The 15,263-nt window shown below is 46.3% G+C and overlaps 1 protein-coding gene across 9 annotated transcripts; it reads left to right on the top strand.

The window, feature by feature from the left end:
• Positions 1–629: 629 nt before the first annotated feature.
• ANGEL1 (angel homolog 1) lies at positions 630–14,774 on the top strand. Of its 9 annotated transcripts, none has more exons than XM_080619718.1 (13): positions 638–978; positions 1,445–1,610; positions 2,373–2,477; positions 3,064–3,663; positions 4,189–4,415; positions 5,031–5,100; positions 5,505–5,938; positions 6,444–6,570; positions 7,422–7,532; positions 8,147–8,216; positions 8,668–8,831; positions 9,665–9,829; positions 10,115–14,774. In XM_080619718.1, the coding sequence occupies exons 4-13, from the start codon at positions 3,297–3,299 to the stop codon at positions 10,141–10,143; spliced, it is 1,764 nt and encodes a 587-aa protein (XP_080475844.1). In that variant the 5' UTR covers positions 638–978; positions 1,445–1,610; positions 2,373–2,477; positions 3,064–3,296; the 3' UTR covers positions 10,144–14,774. The 9 variants fall into 9 exon arrangements, 8 of the variants coding, with proteins under 8 accessions (XP_080475843.1, XP_080475844.1, XP_080475845.1 ...); XM_080619720.1 differs by having other exon boundaries at positions 664–761; XM_080619721.1 differs by lacking the exon at positions 1,445–1,610 and having other exon boundaries at positions 708–761.
• Positions 14,775–15,263: the final 489 nt, after the last annotated feature.

The following is a 15,263-nucleotide window of genomic DNA, read 5'->3' as shown; positions in this document are numbered from 1 at the left end:
CTCAGTGCTATCTGTTTGCCTTTAGATGTTGTACACATCATGAATGCAGACTTCAGCTGGGACTTCTCTTTTCATATGAAACTGTCTGGTTTCAAAATGTGACAGGTCTCAACTTGCAAAGGCCATGATGTGCTCACTGCCAGCTGAGAGGGAGTAATTTTGCAGAGCTGTGGTGACCTGTGAGCAGCCTATGGAAAGAGAGTACAGTCCTGCACCTGCATTTCACCCACCCCAATGGTGTTTGTCTCCATTGACTATCACCAACAGTGTTTGCAAAGCCGCTGTAATTATTAACTCATCTGGAGCAAATGGGATTTTATTTGCTTGGTGTCTTTCCAGGGATAAAAAACCCAAACCCAAACCCAAACCCAAACCCAAACATAACAGAAATTTTCCTTTCTGTTTGTATTTCTGGATATCTGGGCATGAAAACTTTCGTTTGAAAACACAAGTTTCGGGGTGGCAGGGTCAGAAAGCCCCTGTCACCCTGCCCAGGGTCACGGCTCCTGGTCTCCAGAGGGCTGCAGAGTTCTCCGCACGGACTGGCCGACTGCGGAGCCCGGCCTCAGCTGCTCCCCTGGCTCAGAGCGAGCCTTGCCCGGCCCCACCCAGGCCGGGGCTGCCCCACCCACTGGCCGCGGCCTCCCTGGGGCGGGCAGCCCGGTGCGGCGTAGGGGGTGAGCTAGGCCTGGGTCGGTCTGCAGCCTCTGCGGCGCGGTGTACGGCGGCGGCCTAGCTCAGCGCGGTGCCGGCACGGCGCGGTGAGTGCCTTGCGCGGCGCCGAGGCTGAGGCCGCGAACGCGCCGTGAGGTCGCTGCTGAGGCGGAGCCGGTGCGTGCGTCGCCTCGCTGGGGCCGTGCCGGGGGCGGTGGAGGCCTTGCCGTTCCGTGCCGTGCCGTGCCGAGCCGGGGGGTATGATCGGCACTGTTCTCTGCTATGTGCTGCTGCCGGCGGCGCAGCTCCTCCGGGCCCTCCGAGGTAACCCGGCCCCGGGCGGGCGGCGGTTGGGCCCAGGGGAGCCGGCGGCGGCGACCCGGAGGGACGGGGTGCGGGCTCCCCTCGTTTCACCAAGACCCGGCCTGAGGGCAGAGCGACCGGAGGGGCCTCGGCGGCTGGAAGCCAGGGGAGTCCCGGCTGCCCCGCAGCTCCCCGAGGCCCTCGCCCTAAGCAGCGGGAGGGGCGGGCAGGTGTGGGCCTGAGGCTGCTCACCTTCGGGCAGCGCGGTGGGCTGGGTGTTGGAGGGAGCATCAGCCAGCTGTTGCGCTGCAGTGGCACACTGCGATCTGCGGGAAGGCTTGGGCATCCTGACCCGGACCTGCGCTGCAGGTCTGGGGAGAACCTCGGAGCTTAGCTGCTCTGTGGTCTGTGACTCCCCAAGGACCTGCTGTTGACTCATGCGTGGACTCTTGCGTTGTGTGCATCAGTATTCCACTTGGCTTCCTAGGTCCTGCTGGTACTTTCCAGGCCCTGGTGACTGTGCTTGAACCTGTCCACAGGCCTGTAGCAGACAGTGGCACACTCTGATCATTGTGAGCAGCCAGCTGACGTCTCTCAAATTCAGCTCCTCTTCTGTAGCAACAGGCGTTTGTAACATCCGTGCCTGGCTAATGGTGTGTGAAAATACTGCCTTGGTGCTTGAACGTTCATGAACTTAATTACAAAACTAGGAGGAGTTTGGTTTTTAAAGCTCCATTTCTGACGCTGAAAGCTTTGATACAAAAGAGACAATAAAAGCATACATGGATGTTGCTGACACCTGCTTGTCACTGCTCTGGCTCACTGACTTGTCACAGGGTTACAGTAGAGAAAAAGTAATTTGTAGACAAGAGAGACTGCAAATTGGAAGTAGTGTCTGTGTAGAATTTGTAGCAAAACATTAATGCCGTCATCTGTTGTATAGATGCAAGAGAAGAGAGTCCCTGTTGTGTTCTACTTGATCCCACAATATTAGTACATTCAAATGTTACATTAACAACAGGGGTTATTTTAAATTTTTACCACAGATGTCAGTCATCAGGTGATTCTTACCAGGGCTACTTCTGTGCATATATTCTTTCTAATAAGTCTTTTAACCACACTTGTTGGGTCCTCTGTGTCTTTATTTTTCATCTCTTTATTACAGTTTTTCTTCCACAACACATTCTTGTGATATGCTTGTTCTTAGCTGAGCTCAATTTTGTTACTCAGTCTGTGAAAAGAAACTTGCTCCAAGTGATGATCTACAAGAGCTTGGCTTCTTGGCCCGTGCACCCTATCAGCTAACTTCTACAGACTGCTTTGCATGTGTTGCTGAGAGCTGGTAGTGTTTCCACAAGGCCTTTTAGCTTGGCTGACTAGCTGTGGCACTGCCTAAGTTAGAACTGCATTCACAGAATCCCAGAATCGCCAGGGTTGGAAGGGACCTCTGGAGATCGCCCAGTTCAACCCCCCTGCCAAGGCAGAGCCACCTAGAGCAGGTTACACAGGAACGTGTCCAGGTGGGTTTTGAATGTCTCCAGAAGGGCAGATTCCACAACCAGCCCTCCTGGGCAGCCTATTCCAGTGCTCTGCACCCTCAATCTAAAGAAGTTGTTCATGTTGAGGTGAAACTTCACATGTCTTAGTTTATAGTCATTGCTCCTCATCCTGTTGCTGGGCACCACTGAAAAGAGTTTGGCACCATCCTGCTGGCACGTGCCTTGTAGATATTTATATGCATTTATGAGATCCCCTCTCAGTCTTCTCTAGACTGAACAGGTCCAGCTCCTGCAATCGCTGTCATAAGAGAGATGCTCCAGAACCCTAATAATTCCTTAGAGCTGGTAAAGCCTTTGCCATCCTGTAGAATTTCTAGACTTTGACTAACATAACTGGTGGCCAAGCAAGATGCAGTCCAATTCTGGTTCAGGAGGTGACATAAGTTATTCACACAGTAACCATTTTTCTTCGGAGAAGTCATTTGTTTGCGTTGCTGTACTGAATGGCTGAATTGTACAGAGTTACTGCAAATACATAGGAAAAAGAAAAGAGTGAGAAAGGATTTCCATTTGTCTTACGATGGTTTTGTTTGTTTTCAAATGGCAGATGCTTTCTTTACCTGTCGAAAGAATGTGCTTCTGGCAAAGAGCACGTCCACCCAGATAGAAGACGTCTTTACTGCGAGCAGAGAAAGGTCGGTCCCAGAAGAACAAGAAGCCCTTCTTCAGCAGTGGCTGGAGGAAGGAGCAGGGAGTTTGCCAGCCAGTGAGAGTGCTCCATCAGTGGCAGAAGTATCAGTTACGCTCACTAGTGACTGGTTAGAAGGTTCAGAACTATTGATGACTAGCCTCAGTGATCTGAATTCAGCTCCAGAAGTCACCCAGTGTGCTGGTGAGCAGCTCACAGCGCTACATGCCTTGGCCTCTTCGGAACCACAAGACCACACAGTGACTGAACTGGCAGAATTACCAACAGAGGAAACAGTGGCTGTAGCAGGCAGTGCCCCTTCAGCAGCCGTGGTGCCACAGAGGGATCACCAGACAGCTGGCTGTGCCACTGTCAGTGTAGAACTGCAGAATGAAGACCCAGCTGTGCTGGCTTGGAGTTTAGTGTGTGATGAAGAGATGGTGCCAACGGAGCCCCATACCTGGCCCATTCAGGATATGGTACAATTTTCTTCTCTCCCGACAGAGGTACCCTACCATGGTCAGTAGTATCTAATCTAATGTTTGGGTTGGGATTTAGGTTTGTAGTGAATGCAGTCAGGTTATTGTGTCTGGGCTTGCTGTCAGTAAGACATTGATTGTATCTGTCCATGCAGAATTGACAGGATCTGCTAGTGAAAGCTGCAAAGTGAGTTTTTGCTGAGGGAGGGCTGGTCACAGCTAGTAGTCTCAGTGCTGTAAGACCATCTGGTCTGAACATCAATATATGTTAATTTTCCAGGAACTGTTCCAAAATGCTGGTTTTGTAATATAAAAAGCACCCAAAACCTGGTTGAGTGCTTCAGTATGCTTGACTCTGGTCTTCTGTTATGCTACCCCCGTTGACAGTCATCCAAAGGCATCCTAAAAGAGCACCTGAAAAACAGAGCAGGTGAGGGTTTGCACAGAGGCTGGAGGACCCTAGTTTAGAGGAAGAGAATGGCTATTTTCCGCGTCCCAGGGTAACAGAGGTATCAGTAGAGCACCCAGCATGGCTCTAACTTGGCTTTTTGTCTCTTGCATACAGAGGTTTTATGGAGAGACTGGGAAGATCTTTCTGTCAAGCCATGTGAGCTAGAGCAGGTCTCAAAAAACACTCCTCTCTTTGAATTTCGAGTCATGTCTTACAACATCCTTGCCCAGGACCTGGTGGAGCAGAGCCTTGATCTCTATCTACACTGTAATCCAGACATCCTGAACTGGAGCTACCGCCTTCCAAACCTTTTGCAGGAAATCCAGCACTGGGATCCTGATGTGAGTATGACTGAGCCTTTTGTACATCAGTGTCACCAGAATTTGAATTCCTTGTGGGGTCTAACAGTATTAAAAAAAGAAAAGAATGAGGTGAAAGTGCTTGGAAAATACAGCCTGCTTGATAGCTGAACACTGATTCCTCCATTCCTCTGAGAGTCTTTGAGAGGTCTTGTGCATCCATTTTTTTTTGTGTGTTTATCCTGCTTTGATTGTGTTACTGTAGAAGCTAGTTGTACTTCGATATCAGGGCTTAACTTCTTTAAAAAGCAGAAGTAGAGGAAGAGATAATGTGTGTTGCGGGAGGAAAGGACCAGGTTTATAAGGCAGCACAGGAGGGGAAGCCTGCATAGAAGGGACTTCATGTCTTTCTCTGTTCCTTGAGTCCTCTTTGTGTAATGAAGATCTTCTGCCTCACCACTGGAAAACTGATTGATAAGCTAATGTGACCCAGAAAATTATTGCTCTCTATCTGGAAAGTACAGGACAGAGTTGCAGCGATCACCTTTCTGGTTGTAGGGTTGGTATGTGAGTGCACTTTTCCACTTTCTTCCTTCCCCAGAACAAGGTAACTAGCAAATACTGGTGGAGTGAGTGAGGTCTCTGCCTTCCTTCTAGGTTCTGTGTCTCCAGGAGGTGCAAGAGAACCATTACTGGGAGCAGCTAGAACCAACATTCAAGGGGATGGGTATGTCCTGCTTTTGTGTGGCTGTACCTCCAGCTCATGCAACTGGCCAAGTAGTGCTTCCTGCCTAATGTCTTCAAAGCACTTGGTCTTGAGAGAGCTCTTTCTATTTGTCGGGTATTCTGGCTTTACTGAGCTGTCTGCCTAGATCTTTACCCTTTCTTTTGTAATTGGTCTTTCTCAGAGTTGACAGAGTAACAAAGCTGAGAGACTCGTAGAAGGACAAGGAAAGAGACAATATCCTCAATGATAAACTGTGATTACTGGAACAGAATTGGGTGTAATGCTGAACCCAAATGTAGTAGGAACCTCTTCTGCTACGCAGACTTGCTGAACTCCCTAGCTCATGGGGGGAGCCTGAGGAAGTGACTGGATAAACTTTTTAACAGGTGATGGTTTCTTTTCAGGCTTTACATGCTTTTATAAGCGGAGAACTGGGAAGAAGACAGATGGCTGTGCAGTGTGCTATAAGCACAGCAGGTTCCAGCTGATCAACTTCAGCCCCATAGAATACTTCCGGCCTGGCCTGGACATCCTCAATCGGGATAATGTGGGCTTGGTGCTGCTGCTGCAGCCTCTGCTCCCGGAGGGCCTAGATCTGAAGGCAGTCAGTCCTTTGTGTGTGGCTAACACTCATGTGTTGTTCAATCCTCGGCGGGGAGATATCAAACTGGCCCAAATGGCCTTGCTCCTAGCAGAGATTGACAAGATTGCAAGAACTACTGAAGGAAGCCACTATCCTGTCATCTTGTGTGGAGACCTGAACTCTGTACCTGATTCTCCGCTTTACAAGTTCATCCGGAATGGGGAACTTTCCTACCATGGGATGCCAGCCTGGAAGGTAGATGGCAGCCAGAACTGGGGTTGGGTAGCTCGTTACTGCATGCTGCTGTAGAAAAATGCATGTAAATGTAAAGAATGCATGGCTACATTCTTCCTCTCATGAGGAAATAGACTGAATCATGAATTCAGTTATTCAGAAGTCTTCTCCAATTCCTCCAGCACTGCTGCGGAAAGAAGAGGACAAATGTGTGTGTATTGTTTCCACCACTGCTCTTTTGGCTTCTCTTGAGGTAGACTGGGGATAATAGACCATTTCAGGTCCTGGTTCTCCCTTGGTATGGGATTTTTGTGCCTGCATGACTGTACATGAAAGTGTAGGGGAGTACAAATCCACCAAGACTTTCTGCAGGGTTTATTATATCTGCACCATATTGTGAACAGCTTAGTTCATGCCTTTCTATGAGGCATTCTCCTGTTGCTCTTGGCAGGTGTGTATACTTACGTTGTCTATAGCACGCAAAAGTTCTGCTCTGTGTTGCTGACTGTTTCTGGCCTCCATGCAGGTGTCTGGTCAGGAAGACTTTTCCCAACAGTTGTATTCACGGAAAATGCTGGCCCCACTGTGGCCAAGCTCCTTGGGTGTAACAGACAACTGCCAGTATGTCACCTTGTGCCAGCCAATGAAACAAGGTGAGCTCCAGTGTGCACTGAGTACATAAGTTTGCTGAGGATGGACAGTTCGTGGGCCTTGCTGTCTTAGTAGCATAGGCATATGTTGCATGAGGCACTCAGCAAAGATTCTCTTCTTCTGTCAATTTCCTTGGTATATGAGTTAAATTTAATTTTTCTGGGGTCTGTTGCTGTAGCCCCATTTCTGCCATTTTCTTTTTCTAGTTGAGAGCTGAATGTTCTTCTACCAGTAACTGTTGCTCTGTGTATGTCTTTCATATTCCCAGCCTTACACTTGTGCAGTTGCAAACCACGTTCAGCTGCAGGTGTTTGTGGGAGTGGTTCTGGGCAGTATTTGCACACCACTATTAGGAAATCATTCCAAAGGGCCCATTTACAATCATGGCTCTTCTCTACTATCCTTATGATTAAAAAAAAAAAAGGAGCCCACACTGAATAGCTTTTATTGAAATCTTGAATGTAGAACTTGTATTGAGCCTGAGCTCTGGAATTGTTTTTTTTTCATTTTCGGCAGACATTTCCTTGAGTTGTACAGTAACTCATCTGCTTGAAAGTCCCTTGAACTTGTGGTATCTCAGAGGGGGCATTTTAATTTGTTTCACCAAGGTGCTGACTAGGACTCTTGCATTAGCTAAAGGGATAGCAATGACTATATTCTGTTCTACGTTTATGCATCTGTTCTGTTCTACATTTAGGTTGTTAAGTGATTCTCATGGTATCAAGAGTGCTTGGGCACAAAAACCTCTCTCAAACTAAAGAGGCTTAAGAGGTATAAAGAGTGTGGAGGTGTCTCCTGTAGATGTGACTTTGCTGCAGTAATTTTCTTCTTTAAATTATATTTTTCTCTGCAGGCAGACGTAAGTACAGCCGGGACTTCCTGCTCCAGTTTCATTATTGCGATCTTGCCTGTGAACGACCAGCACATCTGGTCCTTTTGGAAGGTGTGACAGATGCTAAACCAGGTACTAATGGGAGACTTTCCAGCTTGTGTCTCTCCTAGCTCAATTTTGATAAAAACATGGGGTGGAGGTGATGCCTGGTGAGAACAGAGGAAAGCAGAAGGATGCCTTCTGTGGCTGTGTGATTAGTAATGGATTCTATGAGAGTTCAGAGGAGTACAGTCTTACCACTCTCATACACACTGACTATATTCCTTGAGATGCATTAAGATTCAGCCTCTTTTAGAGGCTGTTTGTTACAAAGTGAGATCTAGTTCTGTTGTCTCCATTTCTGTTCTGCCATTCTAAAGGCCCTTTGAGTAAGCTGTAGGCTAAGGCAGATGAACTTTCCTAGAGAGCAAAGGCTGAGGTACCCTAAGCTTCAATAATAAATGCTTCAAGAACATATTCTTAGCAGGACAGAGTATGACTTCCTGTGGTTTGTACTGATCTGCTCTAGGATGTTCCTGTTAGTCTTAGAGCTGGGGTTTCCTTCAAGGTGCCTGTGGCTGGAAGCTATCTGCTCTTCTTGGGCAAAAAGATTCATTTGATGTCAGGGGAAGCTTCTCAGACTTGGGATGAGCAGCATGTTCCAAGATCTGTGTAGGTCTGGCTGGACTCTCTTTGCTCCTTTGCAGACCGCCCTCCACACTGGCCCAAGCCTGCTGCCATGGTGAAAGACCCTGATCCTCAGCCATTCGTCCCAAGGTAATTTAGTGCATCTTCAATGGCCTCACTCTTCAAGCCCGGTCTCGTTTTCCTGAGAGCTGAAAGTCTGGCTGAAGTAAAGACTGAAATAAATGTGGGGGTGGAAGAGAGTAAGGAGGGCTGTCTGGAAGAGCCAGATCCACCCACGGTTGTCCCAGCAGCTGGGTGCTGTTCTGTCACCGAGTTGGTGAGGTCGAGAATGAGGGGCATAGACAGGACTGGATATTGGAGACAAAGGAAGTTCATAGTCAGCTTTGTCTTTGGTGTAAGTGGAGGGAATATTCCGGAAGTGGAGTGAATTCGGAAAGACTGTCTTTTATGCATTCACAACGTAGAAATAGTTTGGACAGTTGCATCAGCAAGGGAACATCCAATCTCAGCTGTGACTGCAGTACTGAACACTATAGCATTCTCTTTCTGTCCTTGGTAAATGGTGGCTTTTCATGTGCAGGTCTTCAGGTATTATCCAGCATGGCCTGAACCTGACCTCTGTCTACAGCCACTTCCTGCCACAGAGGGGACGCCCGGAGGTCACAACGATGCCCATGGGACTTGGAACCACTGTTGATTATATTTTCTATTCAGCAGAGCCTGTGGAGAATAGGAACAGGGGGGGTGAGTGTGGCAGTGCAGGGCTTATCACTGTAATGTTGGGAGAGGGCTGCAAGACATACCAGAATGCAGCTCAGTGTTTGGCAGTGCATTTTGCTAAGCTGGGGTGGATCTACAGGGTGTGACTTTGACTGAAGTGATGCACAAAGTGGAAGCATTTGCTCAGGTATCATAAGAAGACACTGTTTATCTTTGCTGTGGAAAAACTGAAGCTGCTTAGCTTATGTTCATGTAGGCTTTTGAGGAAGCTAGAACAGAATGGATTCTGTTCTTTTGTATAAGCATTTTACTTGTGTTCCAGTGCTAGGTCCTAAGTTCAAGGCTTGGACTTGTCTGAGACCAAATACTAGCCTTAGAAGTTGGTGACTGGATACCTTACAATGGCATCACCTCTCTGCAACCTGAAACAGGAGATATGGTGATGAAAGACTGCGTGTAAGTGCATCCAGGAACTGTCTGAGCTAGTTTGAATCATGTCAAAAGGAACTTTGGGGAAGAGGTTAGGAATGGAGAGATTAATTTGTCCTTAGGGGAGAATATGAACCTATTGCTATGACTTAGTACCATGAAAGGAACTTTTCATGTAAGCAGCAGCCTGGTGAATTGAGTTTGATCGATTCCTGTGCCTACAAGTACATGAAACATTGAACAACAGCAGTATAGGATGCTCACTGCTTTCATATCTAGGCACAAAGGTGCGTGGAGTGTTTGTGCAGGCTGTCTTTGTTCATTAGGGAAAGAATAGGAAAGCATTTACAGATGTCCCTCTGTGAGTGTGTAGAGTTAATCTACAGCATCAGTCTCTGGCTGGTATTTCTTTCTGTTTTCTCTGTCAGGTCGCAGGCTGTACCAGGATGGAGCCCTGAAGCTGCTCGGCCGCCTCTCCCTTCTCTCTGAAGATGTCCTGCTGATGGCGAATGGCTTACCAAATCCTTTTTGTTCATCTGATCATCTCTGCCTGCTGGCTAGCTTTGGCTTGGAGATCGCCAGCCTCAGAGAGGGTTAGTGTTGATTCCCTTCCCTAAAGAGAAGCTATTTTGAATATAGCAATTGAGGCTCTGGATTGCACAACCTGCTTGCAAGAAAACTATGTTCCTCATGCCCTAAAAGTCCCTTTCTCCCCTTACTCCCTCAGAAAAAGCAGGAATGGGAGAGTTTGAGTGCTTTTTGCATTGGTATTTTGTGTGTCTCTTCAAACTTGAGCTGTGTTCCCAGTGGGCTTCCAGTTGTATTCAGGCACTGCCACCTCTTAAAGGGTTACACTGTTACGCTGCTTTGTTTAGCAGATGTCTTAGTGCTGCTGGAACCACCGTAACTCCCATGTTTATTTGACCCCATGTGAGATCTTCAAGGAGCTGGGAACAAGAGGGACAACGCTGCCTACATCTGATTAGTTAATTGGTACCAAGGATCTGGGGATGTATACACCAATATTCTATCACACCAAAACAATGGTTAATTTCTCAGTGATAGCTTATGAAGTATGAAGGGAAAGGCTGTGTAACTTGGAGCCAGATTGTCAGTCACTTGGATTCCAGTGTGCTTTTGGTGGTAGTGGCTTGGCAAATACAAACCTAATAGAACTTTACCTGTTCCTAGAGCAGATTCCCTAGATCAGCCTGACATTTTCTGCTGAGTTCTTCCGTAAGATATGAGAGCAATATTGGCAAAACCATTATCAGTTGTTCAAATGAGGCAGGGAAATCTGATCCCACTTCAGGTTTTTGTGGGAAGGTACGAGGAGACTTGAAATATTGTTCTCTCTTCCTGGGCTTTGTTTGGGTTATATTTTAAATGTCACTTTCTTTATTGAAAAATAAATTTTTTCTAATTAAGAAAAAACTGTGAACTAACTGCAGCACTTTGTGTTTGTGGTAGCTGAACCTTCTGAGGACTTGCTTAACTAGGCTTTGCTGGCTGTGATGGGAAGGAGAACAGATTAGCTGCACAAGACAGTAGTAATGAAGGTTGAAGAGAGAGAAGTGGGCCTAACTGTTGTCTCCCAGCACATTCCCAAACCCCAGAGTTGGATTATTTGGCATCAGGCTTGTCTTGCAAAATAGTTTGCACTCAGCAACCCTTCCCCTCCTCCCAAAGAAAGCAAGTACTGCCCACCTTTTACAGCTCACTTGTGCAAACTGTACAGAAACAAGGTGTGTATGTGTGGGATCGTGTTCTGTGCCCATATATGACTGTGTGAGGACTGCATATTCACTTCTTGCTCCTGACAGATGTTGGTGATTTGCCTGGTGATTTGTGAATGGCTTTTGCCAGCCCATAGTCTGTATTAATGAACAACAATCTCGGGGTGAATAAGATTTGTTTGCCCTTAATTTCACAGGTAAAGCTTCTGGTGTGGCACTGGTGTTTTGTACATGGGGAGGTATGCAGAGCTGTGTATTTCTATGGCTCTGCTTATCTGACAGCTGCACTAATTTCTGCAAGTACTCTTATTCTGATTTGTAATTGATTGCATTTGTAAAGGGAGGGGAGGAAAGGGAAATCAGTGAACTGAGATCTTAATTTTCTGCCAGGCTTGAAAAGAGGTTGCCAGAAAGCAACCTGATTGCAGATAACTCCCACCAGCTGTTAGCATTGTAATAGGAAACTTGGAAGACACTAAAGGTTTAAAACCAACCAACCAAAAGTAAACCAAAACCCACTGTGACACATAGTATTGGCACTTACAGCTTCGGCTCTCTGCTTCAGCTGTAATTGCTGGCTAGGTCTGACAGTGAATTGATTAAGGGTTTTGGAAAGCAGCCCTCCTGCCTTCCACCTGTTGAGACCCATAAAGGAGTACACCGTCAGATGAATTGGTTGCCACTGCACTGGCCAAAGCACCCTGCCAGTTCTGTGATGTAACTGGATGTGATAGCAGCTGTGCTTCAACATCACAAGTGCTTCTTCCATTTTATTTAAACCAAAGACTTGACTTTTGTTTTGGTAACTTGCATGAAGGCATCTCTCAGGGAGGTTTTAAGGTTCCAGCTGTATTTTGTTGGAAAATCTAATGTTCCACAGGTCAAGCTAATGCTTTTGCTTTTGATACATGAAATAGTATAATCTCAGCTTGAAATGGTTAAGTTGCTGAACACTGGATATGGAGTCATGTGCTGAGAAACCCCAGGACAATGCCTGCACGTCCTCTGATTCTTGTTTCTGAAGGTTAGAAAGCTCCTGGAGAGCCCTGCAGCTCCCAAATGCTTCCTTGAGCATTCATAGGTGTAACTATTGCAGAAATTCAGGACCATTGCTAGTGTCTGCATACAGACACACAAGAGTTTATCACTGTGGTGGTTTTGACCACAGTCTGTGAAGCTCTGGTATGGATCCCTGCAGGGTTGGCCTGTTTCAGGAAAGGAAAGAAAAATGTATTCTAGAGCAATCTGGAGTTAACATCAAATGGATCTGGAGACCTGTGAATGCCTCCAGCTGTGGGGGAGCTATAGGAGAAGTTTGGAGGTGGGGTGGGTGGCAAGATCGCTACCCCTAAAATAGCAACTAGTATATAGTTGTAGAGGAAAAAACTGTTCTGTGATGCTTTAAGAATAGCACACACTGATACAATAAGAGGCTGTGGTAATGAGAAACTTGTGGTGGGACACATAACTAAGATTCCAGATGTAGCTCTTAATACTGTTTCCTGACTTAAATATGTGACTAGTTGGCATTAGCACAGCTTTCTGATGAATTACAGAGGGATCTGTAAATGATAGGAATTGTGATAGGAATACCTGCTATACTCAGAAAGTATCATAGAGGTAGTAGTGATGTAGAGCTTGGGGAGACTGGCACTTAGGGGAAGGGATGGCAGAGACCACTAGCAGTGTGTATACATGCCCTGTTACCAGTTTCCTAAGCTGCAGGAGCATGCAGCTGTAGAGGCAAACACGTATTTGACAAAGTATCTTTGCTAGACATTAGCTTAGGTTGCACCACACTGCTAGGCTGTATTTAGTTATGCTACTTAGATGGAAGTTGGACTTCCTTCATTTTCTCAGAGTTTTAAGTTCATCACTTCAGGATGTTACACTTTATAATCAGTTTTCCCAATTGCATGGAGTGGGAGGAGTGGTAAACAATATAATTGCTCTAGTTTCTGCCCTTTTCTTAAATTAAACTTGGCTGCTCCTCGAAGTCTTCCTTATCCATCCTTTTCCTTATGAGGTATCTCTCCAGCAGCTGTTCTCCCACGACTGTGGTACCCCGTTATCTTGCTGAGTTACTGATGTTTATTTTTTTCTGCAGCCATATTTCTTCAATTAAAAGCTATGAGTGGGATTATTTACAGATCAGTCTTATTATAAATTTAACATTTAAACACTGTTAAACCATAAGATAGTGGTTTCCCTCACCCCTGAAGTGTTAAGTGGGAGGGGTGGGAGCTCTGAACCAACACTTAACTATGAGAATAACTTGTTACATGAAAAAAAGTTTCAGTTTTGTTAGTGCCATGTATACCACCTGCTTTGTGAAGCACAGAACTCTGAAATATACTTGACCTTAGTTCCTTTTCACTGAGAAGTCTCCTGGCGGCTCTAAGAACAGTTCAGCATCTCAGAAAGAATCTCTTTTAAGAGCAGATCAAAGCACGTGTCCTGCTCCTAATAATATTTAAGTGGTGTTGGCAAACAGTCTGCAAAGCAGGCTGTTGCTGCAGTGCAATTTCTCCTCCTATTGCCAACTCACTAATGAACATTTATTGAAAGTACTGTTGGGGATGTGCAGGCGTAGCCATAGTTCATCCAAATGTAGATGAAGCCTTTTGTGGCTTACCTGAAAGAAGAGAGTGCAAGCCTTAGTGGGATACCATTGCCTTACAAGTAGGCTTCCTGTTGTGCAAGTTAATCGAATTGCTGGCTAAGACCTGGGCCTTACCAGACTGTAGCTGCCCAGCCTGTAGTGCTTTCCATAGCACCATCACACTGAAGTGCACAAACTGCGTGTCACTGCAACTGAATATACTGCACTGTGTTTCAAAGTATGAAGTATTTAAAAATCTGAGTTTCTGTAAAGAACTCACCTGCTATAATGATAATCAGGATGTCTGATTTAACATTTGGCATGCCTCAAGCTCCTTCCTTTCGTCAGCTGTACAACTTTAGCTTCTGTCAAGGCTAAACTTCCTCCAACTTCCACTGAAAATATCATTCTAGTCTTGAAGCTCTTTTTCCTTTTATTTATTTGAGATCCAGACTGCACATTCTTGTGCTCTTAAGGGGATAGGAATGCTGTATAGTAGAGCTGGAAATTTTTTCCTAACTTTGGTTAGACAAACAGCAGCTTTCAAGGTGCTGAGGTGGCAAATGGGAGAAGGACTAGACGCTGGTATGTGCTACAACAAAATATGTATTTATTCCATCCAGTCTTTCCTTCTGTATACAAAAAAAGGCTTCAAGCTTTAGCAATGTTATTTAGTTTGTTAGTCTTTTCAGGATGGATGGAAAGCTTTCTATAGCAGTCTTAAGTTTATTCAGTTATTGGCCACTTTCAGGAGTGCTCCTGAACTGGAGGTAGATGGGTACAGTAGTTATTCTAAAGCTATCCTTCCCCTCCCTCCCACAGAGTGAGGTTGGAGATAGGATGGCAGTCACTCTTTGCCATAATAGAATCATAGGATAGTTAGGGTTAGAAAGGACCTCAAGATCATCTAGTTCCAACCCCCCTGCCATGGGCAGGGACACCTCACACTAAACCATGCCACCCAAGGCCTCATCCAACCTAGCCTTGAACACCGCCAAGGATGGAGCACTCACAACCTCCCTGGGCAACCCATTCCAGTGCCTCACCACCCTCACAGTAAAGAACTTCTTCCTTAGATCCAATCTAAATTTCCCCTGTTTAAGTTTGAACCCGTTACCCCTTGTCCTGTCACTACAGTCCCTGATGAAGAGTCCCTCCCCAGCATCCTTGTAGGCCCCCTTCAGATACTGGAAGGCTGCTATGAGGTCTCCACGCAGCCTTCTCTTCTCCAGGCTGAACAGCCCCAACTTTCTCAGCCTATCTTCATAGGGGAGGTGCTCCAGTCCCCTGATCATCCTCGTGGCCCTCCTCTGGACTTGTTCCAACAGTTCCATGTCCTTTTTATGTTGAGGACACCAGAACTGCACACAATACTCCAAGTGAGGTCTCACGAGAGCAGAGTAGAGGGGCAGGATCATCTTCATCGACCTGCTGGTCATGCTCCTCTTGATGCAGCCCAGGATACAATGTAATCCAGGAAAGCCAGCTCAACTGAATTAACTGAATTCTGTAATGGCCTGCATTTCACAGCACATCATATGCCTTTGCCTTCTGTAGTCCTGCAGTCTCTGCATGAATGCTGCTCTTAAGGCTCAGTCTCGCTTTCTTATACATCGATTTTTATATGCTTCTAGGCATGTGAGAGACTGAAGTTTTGCAGTTGTGGGCTTCTCAGTGTAGTAGCTGGCT

The sequence above is a fragment of the Psittacula echo genome (assembly GCF_963264785.1).
Source record: "Psittacula echo genome assembly, chromosome: 5".
Lineage (NCBI taxonomy): Eukaryota > Metazoa > Chordata > Aves > Psittaciformes > Psittacidae > Psittacula > Psittacula echo.
This window is presented reverse-complemented; position numbering and strand designations above follow the sequence as displayed.

Bases quoted from the DNA above. Each gene is read 5' to 3' on its own strand.
- ANGEL1 (XM_080619714.1), top strand. From the start codon at position 915: ATGATCGGCACTGTTCTCTGCTATGTGCTGCTGCCGGCGGCGCAGCTC. The intron at 979-3,063 runs GTAACCCGGCCC...TTCAAATGGCAG, and splicing joins GCTCCTCCGGGCCCTCCGAG to ATGCTTTCTTTACCTGTCGA. The intron at 3,664-4,188 runs GTCAGTAGTATC...TCTTGCATACAG, and splicing joins GACAGAGGTACCCTACCATG to AGGTTTTATGGAGAGACTGG.